General features: G+C 47.1%; 1 protein-coding gene across 1 annotated transcript; it reads left to right on the forward strand.

Moving 5' to 3' along the window:
• The first annotated feature begins 882 nt into the window (after window positions 1–882).
• Window positions 883–4,630, forward strand: INAFM2 (InaF motif containing 2). The gene has a single exon (XM_028722554.2). It carries the CDS (start codon window positions 1,525–1,527, stop codon window positions 1,858–1,860), a length of 336 nt encoding a protein of 111 aa, XP_028578387.2. The 5' UTR covers window positions 883–1,524; the 3' UTR covers window positions 1,861–4,630.
• The last annotated feature ends 9,191 nt before the right edge of the window (window positions 4,631–13,821 follow it).

Raw genomic sequence — 13,821 nt, forward strand, 5'->3', positions numbered from 1 at the left:
TTTTGAAAGTTTGGAACCAGTGAGCACTTTTCTAGCTTCTTCCCCCTCAATTCCTTGCTCCCATGAAACAAAAATACAAAATGTTGGATTTCTAACCAAGATCACACACTCCTTCCAGATGCCAGTCAAGACGCTAATCAGACTTTCCACCAAAGTCATTAGTGGGTACTAGAATCTCTATTAGACACACCAGCATCTTGGGCAGGGCAGATTAGATTTCCAGAGGCAGGGAAGCGTTTTTCAAACGGTCAAACGCACCTAATATTTGCAATGTCCAGACTCCAGGTGCTCACCTATTGGTACAAAAGTACCCCCCCCCCAAATGGCTAGATAGATTGAAAAAGCGGCTTTCTTGGCTTCTTTTGCAATGTGTGAAATGGGAGCTATGAGACTCACAAATGTTGTCCACAGTGATATGAACGGGGCCCCAAACTAGTTTAGGAGTTCTTCCCGGACAAAATCCGGGAGTCCCCATGTTGACATTACAGCACAGGCCGGTGAGGAGGAGAGTGCAGCTCGCTGACCGTTTGTTCTTCAATACCTGTCACTTCGGGATCACTGACGGGCGCCTAGATATTTGACCATTCCCACACGCCCGTACCCTAATATCAGCTAGAGGAGGGAAACTAGTGTCTGAAGCGGACCTCTCTCTCGAATGGCTTAGGAATTTTGAGCGACGTGCAGCAATGCAGACATTCGAAAGGAAGTCCCATTTCATTCAATGCGACTCCCCCCACCCCACCAACCTCAATAGCCAAGGATTGCAAATTTGTTTAGGATCGCAGCTCTGCGTGTACCTTTCGCTTCCTCTCTCCCCCCCCCCCTCCCACACACACAGCGCGACCCTACCGCATGTACTCGGAAGTAGTGACTCCATTAAATGAGACTGCCTCCCAGGGAAATGGGAGTGGGGATCGCAGCCCCCCGAGTCGCTCCCCCTCCCAATATGTGATGCGCCGGAGCTGTTTCCCCCTCCCCGGACAGAAGGCGGGTCGGCGGTCCCTGGCCTGCTGCCAGCGCAGAGCCGCGGCTGGCCGGTGGTCCTCCCGCTCTTGCATTGCCTTTTTAAGGCGCCACAGCATCCGCTCCCACCTCCGTCGGTGCTCGTGCCCCTTTAATACCCGCTGCCTGCACAGCCCGGCCGCTGAGCGCCGCCGAGACGCCGCGGATTCAGCTGCTGCGAAAGAGAGAGGGAGGCGCGCGCCCCGACAGCAGCATCCTCGCCGCGGGCCGAGGCCGAGCGACGCTGCCTTTCCGCCGACGGGCTTCCCACCCACGGCCGCCTCCCTGCAGCCGGGCGCGTCGCAAGCTCGCCGCCGAGGCCGTCGATCGCCGTCCGCCGCCTGCCTGCGAGGCCCACCCGCTGCAGCAGAAGCAGCAGCAGCAGCGCCTGGTTCTCCCGGCGCCCCGGGGCATGTCGTGATGTGATCGGCGGCGGCGGCGCGTCCCTCGGGGCCCATCCCGCTCGGGAGCCTCAGCAAGACGGAGAGGGCGGTGGAGCAGCGGGCCAAAGGCCGCGCCCCCATGAAGGAGAAGGAGGCGGGGGCGGGCGGGGAGCGGGGCAAGCCGGCCACTTACACCGGGGACAAGAAGGCGCGCATGGCGGCCAAGACCAACAAGAAGTGGGTGCGCCTGGCCACCGTGCTGGCCTACGTCCTCTCCGTCTCGCTGGCCGCCATCGTGCTGGCCGTCTACTACAGCCTCATCTGGCAGCCCGTGCGCGGCGGGCCGCACACCCCGCCCCAGCCGCCCGGGACGGCCCCCGGCCCCGGCCCGCTCCCGCCCGACTCCGGAGAGACCACGAGGCCGCTGACCACCGCCGTGCCGCCCACGACGACGCCCGACACCTCGGCGCGCTAGGGACTCGATCCGGCCCAGGAGGCCGGAGGCACAACCTTTCTCCCCGCCAACCCCATCCCTCGACCGACCCCACCGTGCTGCACCGACTCCGGCGGAGACAGCGACTGCGGAGTACAAGGGAAGCCATCCGACCGGGAGCCCCGACGGCCGCTGGAGCAAGCAGGGAGCCTGGACCGCCCCGTCGCCCCGGACTCGAGCGCGCGCTCTCGGCTGTGGACTCGGAAAGGCCGGGAGATGAAGGACGCTTCTCCTCCTGTCTTGGCCCTTGGCTTCCCCGCCTCGCTCTCTGGGACTCGAGCAGGGAAAACTGTACCGGTTTTTAGTTTTTACAAATACGCTTTATTAATCCCTAAATAAGTGGGGGGGAACCACGTGGAATGGAGCTCAGGTATGTCAGCCTATCTGAAATGTACCCCGAGGCATTTCCTTTGTACCCCTGTGCATATACCTCTTTGTATACAGATCCCCTTAGTTAATGCATAGAGAGGACCTATATAATCTATATTCTGTACACACGCAGACAGAGAAGGAGCAGGTGCTGAATGGTGTTTAAGGGCTATTGGGGAAAGCTTCCTTTGCAAGTCACAGCTAATCTGGGGTGGAAAAGGATGCCCAGTTCCTTAAAGCCCTGGCTATAGCACTGTTTGACCCTGTGCTTTATTACTGCTTGCTCAGCACCTCTTTTGTTCAACCATTCTTTTCCAAATTGTAAGCAAAGAAGAGACGTTCCCGTTAATATTTTGCTGTAAACATGCCCCAAAGGAATTCATTCCTGAGGTTACTGTTGTCATATTTCTCCGGCCTCATGGCGATGCTGCTTTTGAGAGTTAACCTTTGGTGTATTTGTTCCTGACCTTTTCCCAGGCCAGTTACATCAGATTTGAGTTTCATTTAACTTTCCTTCTGTTTCAGCTGTCATTGCTGCCAGTCCTAAATTCTTTGACATAAACCCCCACTGATATCGCTGCTGGCCTGCATGCTGACCTTCCCAATTTGGGTTGACTCTACCCTGCACACTGCAAATGGTGAAACCCCCCTCCCCTTCCCAGCAGTGAATGAGAGCAAGTGGAAACAGCTACCCTTTGGTCACTGTTTTTGTCTGGAAATCCCCAAACCATCCTTCTGCCACTTCTGTTCTCCTTGGTTGGTTGCAACTGCTGCTGGGGCTTCCAGAAATAAAACAGTTGCATTTTAATTGCATTTTAATGCCATAGGACCATTCCTATAAGTGCAGACTTTACAATGGTATGAGCGATTCCGGTAGTCTGAGCGTTGGAACAGTGAAGCAGCTAACACAACCACCCTCGTATAGAAATATATACCTGGAAATGGCCACGGTTAGTTTCCCCAGAACCTGACTTGAATCTAGTCTCTTCTCTTGAACCTATGTCAGAGGCCTAATCTTTTATATTTTTAAACTTGTCTGTTAGGGATTTGAAATACATTAGTGTATGAGCTGACAACATTCACGATTTTGCTGAAGAATCTAATGAGAGCAGAACATGGTTTCAAACCCACTGTAGTGCTTAGACATAGCTGATATTCAGGTTTTTTAAAACATGCATTTTCCCTCCGTAGCTCATAGCGTTTAGTTCTATAGTTGATCGTTTCCATCACTTCGCACAGTACTCTTTTCCCACAGGCGCATAAATCTTTTTGTCAGGAAAAAGCATCTGCACAAAGAATCTTGTAGTCTCTTAAAACTTTATTGCACCGGGTATAATAAACACTTGAGTTTACGCCAGAATATATTAGTCAGAGGTTCCACAAGCCTCTTGTTGATTTTTTCCCCCTGGAAAAGATAAAGATGGCTTCCTCTCTGGAACATGTGCATTACAATGTGTCACACATGTGTGTTGTCTGCTGTGGGATGGGAGTTGCTACCTGATCTGTGTTCCTGCAGTGACAAGGGGATTGATTTCTCCATCGGAAATTGTAACCCCAAGTCCACTGTGCAGCAGGAGAGGGGAGCTTGGAAGCATGCCATGCAAATCCTATTCATGCCTGCTCAGAAGTAAGCCCCACTGCTTTCACAGTGGGAATTAGTCCCCAGGTAACACTGTATGTGTGAGCAGCCTGAACTGGCCTTGACCACTGGTAGCAGCATGCCGGCCCAGGAAACCACTGGACCAGGGTGTTGTGTAGCTGCTCCCTGACTTGCTCACTGCTTGACTTTCTTGCTTTGAACTAAGCAAGCTTGCAAGCTGCCCCCTTCCGATCAGCTGGATCCAGTGGCTGAAGTAGCAAACTAAAAACAAAAAAGAGCAGCGTGTTGTTTTTTTTAAAGCTGAAGCTGTAATAGTTAACTGACCTCTGATGGATGTGTTGTTCTGGGGAGGCCACAGGCCTTTGAAGGAAAATACAAGGTTCCCACCACCCCCCTTTATTGATTCAAATAAATAGCAAAAATTTGTGCCCTTAGAGGGATTTCCAGTATATTTTTTGATATGTTGTACAGTTAATACTGCTAGTCAGACATTTTGAACACGCAAGGACAAATGTGTGATATTTCTGAGTGATTTACTCTGGGGGAAGAAATGAAATGAAATGTTGGCAAAATTACTTGATATTGGGCTGCCAAGCCACTAACCTTCTGTACGGTTGTCACTGAACGTCAGGCTTGAATAGGTTTAAATTCGAAGTTGTGAACATGCTCTGTGTCTATATCTAATTCAGCCATGTAAGCTATGTCTGTATTCAGAAGTTCTGTATATTTTTAAAAAAATATTTTTAAGGTGAAAAAAAATACACTGAGAGATTTCTGCCTAAACTCAAATTTTTTTTTTACTTGTTTTTTATTTAAAAAACGACATTCCTTAAGAGAGTATTACCCTTCCCTATTTACAGATGCAGGAAATGGCGTGTAGCCTGTCAGCCTTACCCATCAAGAAAAAAATTGCTTCAGCTCTAGATTCTAGATCCTCTTTTAACCAGCTGTTTGGTTTGTATGTTACTCTCCAGACAGGAGGCTGGGGAAATCTGAATATTTATGTGATTTGGAGATGGCTGTATGCAGCAGGGGTCAGGAGGAGAAGCGCTTTGGTCAGATGGCAGAAAAAAGAACTTTGTGGGCACAGGAACTCCAGTTAGCTTTAATTCAGATTAAAGCAAGCCTGGCTTTCTGTGGATTGAGGGCACCCTGTTTGGGACTAGCTTTGCATGTCTTTGATTGTTAAGGGTGCAACTGTAGAAAGTTGAACTGTTTCGTGTGTTATAAAAAATTCCTACATGGAATTCAAAGAAAATGTACAGTTAGCTTGTTGATTGTTTTGTTTGATGTCTGTTTCGCAGTGGGCCCAATTGTAGCTTCCCAGTGGGCAGGTGCAGAGTGTGAGAAAATGTGTGTCTGATCCTACATACGGTACATGTCTGCTGCACACTACTGACTATTCAGAAGGTGATGTGTGGAATGGGCCCATTGTGATGGTGATGGTTTTGTGTTGCGGGTAGGATTAGACTATTGTGCAGTTTGGACCTCCGAGTTGGCAGGAACAGACTTGCTGAGAAACGCTGCTTTCGCGATACGTTTATCTGGGATTCATCTCTGCTCACTCTCATCAAAGGGGAATGAGTGGGAGAGGAAGGAAGGAAGAAGACTCATCGGGTGCCAGGACAGTTCAGTATACTTGGAAGCTGGGTTTATGGGAAATGTGCGTTCCCAAGATCCCATGGCACTTAAGAAGTCATTCAGTTTAAAAAATTTTTTTTTAGAAAAGACTCAATAGGAAGCTGCCGCGTCTGGGACTGCTCTGTGATTGGGGATTCCTCAGAGGCTGCGGGATGTTTGTGGGAAGGCGGACAGGGACTTATAAGCAAACATGTTTTCTTTTTGCAAACAGCTAATGGCTTTCTTAAGTCTGCTGGGTAAAGCAGATGGAAGGGGAAGAGAAGTAAACTCAATTAAATGAGCACTGCTTAATGTTCTCTTGCCACTTCATCAGAGAGAACTTAGAATTCCTGTGGTTGGGCATCTTTTCATATACGTTCAGATTAAGGCCCTTTCTTGAAAAACTGCCTGCCATTTAAGGGCAGCTTCACCTGAAAGTCCTGTTGACTGGCTGTTAACATCTCAGCAAATTCACTCTTCAAACAGGAGTTGAAAGCTACTTTTGTTTCTGACATTCCAGCGACCAAGTATGCCTGACACAGCCACTCGCGTGCAGAAAACATATTGTCTACCCATCACTGCTTGATGATGCAAGTATGAGTGCCATAAAGCCGGTCCATTTATTTGTAAAACAGTTGAGGTTGGCGTGGATCATACTGTCATAGAGAAAGTGTAAGCAATGCCATGCTAGAGAGGCAGGAATAGTTTGAGATCATTGCGACAACCATCTTAAGGGCTGTCCCATGGAAGATGAAGCAAGCCTTTTTTTTCTCCTGCTCTGGAGGGTGGGACTCGAACCAATGGCTTCAAGTTGCAAGAAAGGAGATTCCGCCTAAACACCAGAAAAACTTTCTGTTTGGCAGATCCTTGAAAGGTGGTGGACTCTCCTTCCTTGGAGGTTTGTAAGCAGAGATAGGGTGGTCATTTGCCATGTATGATCTAGTGGAGATTCCTGCATTGCAGGGGTTGGACTGGATGACCCTCAGAAACCCTTTCAACTCTACAATTCTATGATTCCTTTTCCCCAAGCTTTTTATTTTGCTGGGATACTTCTGGCAGTCAACACTGACAGCACCCCTTGGACTCATGTGCCAACTTGCCACCTGTTGCATAGGACTGGGCAATGGTGAAGTGGTAGAGCATTTGCCTTGAATGCAGAAGGTTCCAGGTTCTATTCCTGGCATCTTCAGGTAGGTCTGGGAGTGTTCCCTGTCTGAAATCCTGGAGAACTGCTGCCAATCAGTGTATAGGCGATTCTGAGATAGATGGACCAATGGTCTTGTTCCTGAGCAGGTGAGGTGTCAATAGTTCAGTCCCTAGAAGGTTGGACCATATTCCCTGGCTACATCCCAACTCAACTGACCAAGGTCCTGGTAGGGTATTTGTTCTCAAAACCAGGAACACCGTGAACATTATGGGGGACAGGCAGGTTCTGTCTTTATGCTGACCAGAGGAAGCTAGCTGCACACACTGCACAGCCCATAACAATCCTATTTTGGTTCACAAAATTATAGCCACATGGGTATGATTTTAGGGTAGTTATTAACTATGACACATTGCAAATTCCTTCTTTGTGAGCTTGGCTGCTTTTCTCCCCAAAATATAGCTAAAGAACATAGGGTTGAGATATGTCATGGGAGACTTTCAAGATAATTGCCGTGAATTTCATGGCTGTGTCAGATGATGAAACTGGTTAAATCCTTTGTTGATTCTTTGTAAACATTCCTTGTGAACAGGCCTGTCTTGCTGTCTAGACCTTCTTTTCCTGCCTGGGTTGGTCCTTGGGATGCGGCAGCCCCGCCTCAAAGAGTGCGTGCAGAAATTAAGATTTTCATTTTTTATATATATAAAAAATCCTGATTTTTTTTCCCTCCCCTTTTTTAAAGAAATGGTTATTCATTGTTGTTAGGAACCAAGCTGTTTTAATGAGCCCGGGGCATGTCAGAACAATTAATGCTTATTAATTTTTTAACACATCCAGGATTTGCTGACTTTGTTGGAGATTAGCTGTTAGGGGTGCGGGTGGCGCTGTCGTCTAAACCACAGTCTCTTGGGCAGCGGGCAGCAACAGACCATGTGGTGGGCTGGACTATATTTTGAAAAAAAATAAAAAATGAACGAATTCCTATGCCCCACACATAATCCAGAGATGCATTTTAAATAAAAGCATACATTCTACTCATGTAAAAAACACCAGGCAGGCCCACAAATAACAAGAGATGCATTTTAAATAAAAGGACACATTCTACTCATGTAAAAACACGCTGCTTCCTGGACCGTCCACAGGCCTGATTGAGAAGGCGATTGGGCTGCATCCGACCCACAGGCCTTAGGTTGCCTACCCCTGCTCTTGGGCTTGCTGATCAGAAGGTCGGCGGTTCGAATCCCCGCGACGGGATGAGCTCCCGTTGCTCAGTCCCAGCTCCTGCCAACCTAGCAGTTTGAAAGCAACACAAAAAGTGCAAGTAGATAAATAGGTAAACGGGAAGGTAAACGGCTTTTCCGTGTGCTGCTCTGGTTTCACCAGAAGCGGCTTAGTCATGCTGGCCACATGACCCGGAAAACTGTCTGCGGACAAATGCCGGCTCCCTCGGCCTGAGTGTCACAACCCCAGAGTCGTTTGCAACTGGACTTAACTGTCGGGGTCCTTTACCTAGCTAACTGTTTCAACTGTTACAGCTGCATGGACAATTTAATGGCTCGTGAATCTGTGTGCCACTATTTGATGGTCAGAGGATGGGCAGAATGCATGGCTCACAGCTCAGGGATGGGAAACCTGTGGCCCTTCAGATGTCCCCCCCCCCCAACTCCCCTCAGCTCTATTTTTCTCCTTAAGCCAGCATAACATGGACAATGGTCAGGAATGATGGGAGTTGCCCTGCAACGTCTGGAGGGCCACCAGTTCTCCACCCCTGGCCAAACTGTGTGTCAGCCTTTCCTTGTGTAATACTTATATGAGTTCCGTTTATATAATGATGCTGTCAGATCTCTTCCACTTGTAATATAGAAACAGGGTTATAGTAGGGAACGTTTTTGATATTTGGATTGTCAGTACCATAAGAGGTCACAAACAATTTTGCAATGTGCTGCATTTTCTCTCTCCCCCCCCCCACCCCATTTTTTTTTTTTTTTTGAGCAGCCTCTAAAGGGTATTGTAACATTAATGAAAACGTTCACAAAATGTCAGGGTGTCATTGTGCAGCAGTCCTGGTGGCATTCCTCCTACATAAAAATATCTTGATGGAATAAGCACTGGGGTGTTAATTTCTAATACGGTAACACTGTTTTTAAAAGATCTAAAGGTTTCACAGTATGATGTAGAAGCACATGCAGGAGACTTGATGCTGCTTATTGCTAATAATTATGCCACAAGCTGCAATACAGTGGTACCCCGGGTTAAGTACTTAATTCGTTCCGGAGGTCCGTACTTAACCTGAAACTGTTCTTAACCTGAAGCACCACTTTAGCTAATGGGGCCTCCCGCTGATGCTGCACCGCCAGAACCCGATTTCTGTTCTCATTCTGAAGCAAAGTTCTTAACCTGAAGCACTATTTCTGGGTTAGCGGAGTCTGTAACCTGAAGCGTATGTAACCTGAAGCATATGTAACCCGAGGTACCACTATGAATGCCACAAAACTTTTGCAGCTACGTTCTGCACTCCAATGCGATAGCCACAAATGTGCTCTCTGGGGAGAGAGCAGTATTTTTTTAGGTGAAAAGATGTGGCAGATTGTGGGCTTGGCGAATGGGAGATTCCAGGATCAGAAGCACAGCCTTAAAAGGGTCTAGTGGCACATTAATGACACATTAATCACCACATAAACTTTGGTGGAGCAGAGCCCACTTCATAAGATGCATGAAGTGTTGCCGACTCCGGCACAGCAAAACTTCTACTAAAATCAATTTGCTGGCCTTTAAGGTGCTGCAACATGTATTGTTTTCGCTTCAACAGTGTCTGCCCGCTGGAAACTGTCGCTGTTGAAAGCCTTAAAAGTTGATGGTCAGATTGTGTACGACAAATGAGAAACAAGAGTATCTGCGGCAGACGAGAGTGATGAATAAAGAGGCAAGATGGAAGTTTGCTAGAAAACTGTCTGACGACTTGAAATGCTTGATAGGCTCATAAGCAAGCAACATTTCCTGGTTCGTAGAACTGCGAGAGCTACCCCTTTAAGGCAGGGGTGGGGTACCAAATGTGGCCCCCTGGGTCTCTCTGCTTGCCCCTTAGAACCCTACACAGTTCATGCCCTCTCACTGGTCCTGCTCCTTGCGCCCGGCCCCCGTACTTTTCTTTCCTGGCTGACGTTGGTCCTTGAACTTTCCGTTGCCTAGATGGAGAGATGTTAATGTGAATGGTGTAGAAACTTCAGTTTTGTGTGTGGCTAGAATGTCGCCTATTGGGTGTTGATAAGTGTTGCATCTGTTTCTCCACCCACTTATCGCTTCTAGCCCTGCCCACCCCTGGCATGCAACCCCAGAAGACTGCCCACAAAGGAGTGTCATCCTCTGGTTGAAAAAGGGCCCCTGCTTCCTCCATCAAGGGATAATAATTGGTTGGCTGAGCTGACTCCTGACTCTGACCAAGTGTCAGTCAGTTCATTCTCTGCATCAAAACTGGGTTCCATTCAGAGGCGTCGCAAGGTGGGTGCGGTGGGTGCGGTTCTCCCCAGGTGCCACCTCCGAGGGCGGTGACAAAATGCTGTGCGGCAGTAAACGGCTGTGAGAGACACTGTTGCTTTGGCACGTGCAGGCTTCCCATTGTCTGTCCGCCAGCTCTCCCTCAGCTGTATGGCGGCCAGCAGGTTCCTCGTTGCAAGGCACACAATCTCCCCTCACAAAACTCAACAACTTTGGCTCCCCGCCCCCCCTTGAAATAAAGTCAAACCATTGTTGCAGGTTAAAAGGAAATTTCCCCACCGGGTACCACCTGACCTTGCTCCGCCAATGGTTCCATTACAATCTCATCTGACTAGTGGTATTTCATGTACAGTGGTACCTCAGGTTAAGAACTTAATTTGTTCTGGAGGTCCATTCTTAACCTGAAACTGTTCTTAACCTGAGGTACCACCTTAGCTAATGGGGCCTCCAGCTGCCGCAGTGCCGCCACCGCATGATTTCTGTTCTCATCCTGAAGCAAAGTTCTTAACCTGAGGTAATATTTCTGGGTTAGCGGAGTCTGTAACCTGAAGCATATGTAACCCGAGGTACCACTGTAACTCTGATTTGCAAAAGCACTGCAATTGTGGATGGAAGCAAATGCCTTACTAACAGCATCCTTAGCGGTTCAATAATGGAATACCTGCAGCAGGCATGAAGTCCACTCTGTTATATTATACGGAGCATTGCATTTCCCTTGGGCCTCATTGAAGGTTGGGCTGCTCAGCCTCTCTGGGCACCAGCCTCAAGCCTGATACGTTAAGGTATATTGCCCTTGATTTAATGGGCGATCCATCACTTGATGAACTGCTTCTTCTTCTGGGATATACTGATCTTACAGTTGTCCGTTTGCAGCAAAGGTTGGACTGTGTAAAATAAAGTGGGGTCTTAGCCCAAGATGAGCATATTAGTGAAGCCTGGCTGTTCTAGCGGTTCTAAGCATTTAGAAGCTTGTGAAGGGGCTCTTGGGCTTGGCTTGCAGAGCATTGTGGCGCTGCAGAGGGTCATTGCTACAGATGATCTGTGTCACTGCATGTTGAGCTGTTTGTGTACTTAACCATATGGATGTTGCGATTTTCTCCATAGCATCACAAAGGTTCAAAGGAGGGGGTGAAAATGGCATGGAGAAAAATCAATCTGCTTAGTGTAAGCCTCTGTAGATGAGTGGTTTCCCACATGGTGGCAGTCACCACATGAAGCATTTGAAAGCAGCCTCCAAATGATAGCCGTAACATATGAAGCAGCTCTTAGATATAAAAGAATCGTAGAATTGTGGAGCTGGAAGAGACCACAGGGGTCATCTAGTCCAGCCCCCTGCAATGCAGGAATCTTTTTGCCCGTGAGGCTCGAACCCTTGACCCCGAAATAAGAGTCACAGCTAGTTACTATCCGTTGCTAAAACATTTGGGGAGGTAATTTTTGGCATGAAAAATCAAATTGAAAGGTGCTTTTAAAGGTTTTAAGGTCTAGCGTGAACAAGTCTGAAGTTGTATTTCCCCCCCTCTGTCTTTCTTTTGTGTTCTGTTTTTAAAACAGCGATAGTCAAGGAGTTATCTATAAAAATAAAAATAATTTATTATTTATACCCCGCCCATCTGGCTGGGTTTCCCCAGCCACTCAACCAAATATCTAGTGCTGCTGTAGTAGATAAAATAATTGTAAGAGCTGAGGTGCAGCAGACATCTGGGGTTCACTGAATTTTCTGGATCTCAGTTTTGTGTTACACAGGTGGCGTGTTACGTTGTAGCAAAATGTTGCAGTGTGCCTTGTTCCTGTTGAAGATCATAGAGCTGGAAGGGACCACAGGGGTCATCTAGTCCAACCCCTTGTGATGCAGGAATCTTTTGACCAACATGGGGCTCAAACCCACGACCTTGAGATTCAGAGTCTCATGCTGTACCGATTGAGCTTTCTGAGGATCTATGCATCTATGCCCTTTTCGAGAACATGCCTTTCCACCACCTGGACTTTGACTCAAATCTTGCAGAAACGCTTCTGTGTTTAGATATTTTGGGCAAAATTACCGCAGAGATGTGGCTGTATGTATTTATTTGTGCGGAGTCACTTTTGAACTAGCATTCCAGCAGATGTTTCACGTCCAATCACCTCTCAAATTATTTAGGGGTACCTTTGATCATCATCATTATTTAGCAACTTCCCTTCAGACCCTGCCATTATGGAGCAACCGTATGACAATATTAACATCCCTTTAATGGTACCCAGAGTTCTGATGGATGTCCTTCATGGGTCCACACATGACAAATACAGATGCTCTCCATCAATTGTGTGCCAGGTATAAGAAGCTCAGAAATTGTGGCCTGATCCTTTCCTGGTTGCTGCTTCCCGTATTTGTTCTTTTGCTTTATGCATGCACACATTGGGTTTCACGGGGCATGCGTGCATTTGGGTACTCCGTTATGTGTACCAGTACAAAAGGTAAATGGAGAATCAGCCCTGAATATCGAGTGCCTCTGGGACCAGGATGGAGTAGCTGACGGTGTGATTTGCTGCCAAACATCTCCTTTTCTTGAAGGCTACATGACAAATGGTGTACGATGATGAGGCCTTACAGAAGCCTTGTGCCGGGTAGCCAGATTTAAATAGCCTCCCCATGTTTTATTTAAGCTTCGTATTCTGTAATTTAAATTCCCTTAATTAAAAGTCTTTATAGCTTCCTTCAGGCTTGCAAGTCAATTACAGTCAGTTGGGTCCAGGGACGAATCAGTATGGAAAATAATTTTAAGATCTCCTTTCCAATGAAACACTTGCAATGGAATAGCAGTTTTAAAATATAATAGCAGTTAATGCAGCATAAGAGATAGCAAGGACTGAAAATAGGAAATATTTGATTTTGCTGGGGCCCTTATATGTAAGATGGACTGAATAGTAGGTCCAGCAGCAGCGGACTTCTCCTCCAGTGCCCGTCAACTGTTTTTATTTCATTGATACAATATCCATCATCTTCCTCTTTGGATGAGCTCCTAATATCACATTTACTTTTTAGCTTAGCCGAACTGGAATCCAGACTTCTTTGTTTAATGCTTGTACTCAGCCTTGTTCTAATGAAGCAATGATGGAGTCCTCTGAGCATATACAAAGTATTTTTCACCAGTGGTTTACTGTAGCGAGTTCTGACATATCAAGGGTTCTCCGGTGGGGTTTGCAGACCAGCGGCTCAAATTCAAAGTGTCTCTTAAGATGAAATACTGCAAACAAATACTGGAGTTTTTTGGGGTTTTTTTTTACATTTCTTTTATTATACTTATATACTTACATCTCCCTCTTCCTTCAAGGATTTTGGAGAGAGTTACATGAAGCTTCTAGTAGGACCATCCAGACACTGTCCAGGGTGAAACCTGCTTAACTTTAACAATAGAAACAGCATGGTCTTCTGCTGGTCATTTCATGGAGGATTTCAGAACTTTATTATTGTGATTTTCTAACTTCTGAAATGTTGGTCTTTTTGTTGGAAGATGCTGTTTGATAATTAAAGCATACCTTAAAAATATATATGTGAAAATGAACTTTCTGGACCACAGAGAGATTTTGAAATTGAATCTTTCAAGCACCCCCGGTTGCAAATTTCTACAGGACTTGACTCCAATGACTCGTTCAAGCCCATACTGTGAACACTTTGTGTTCCCATCACAACATGTTCACAGAATGGAGTGGCTAGAATTGTGAATGAACAGCAGCA

The sequence above is a fragment of the Podarcis muralis genome, chromosome 1, assembly GCF_964188315.1.
Source record: "Podarcis muralis chromosome 1, rPodMur119.hap1.1, whole genome shotgun sequence".
NCBI lineage: Eukaryota > Metazoa > Chordata > Lepidosauria > Squamata > Lacertidae > Podarcis > Podarcis muralis.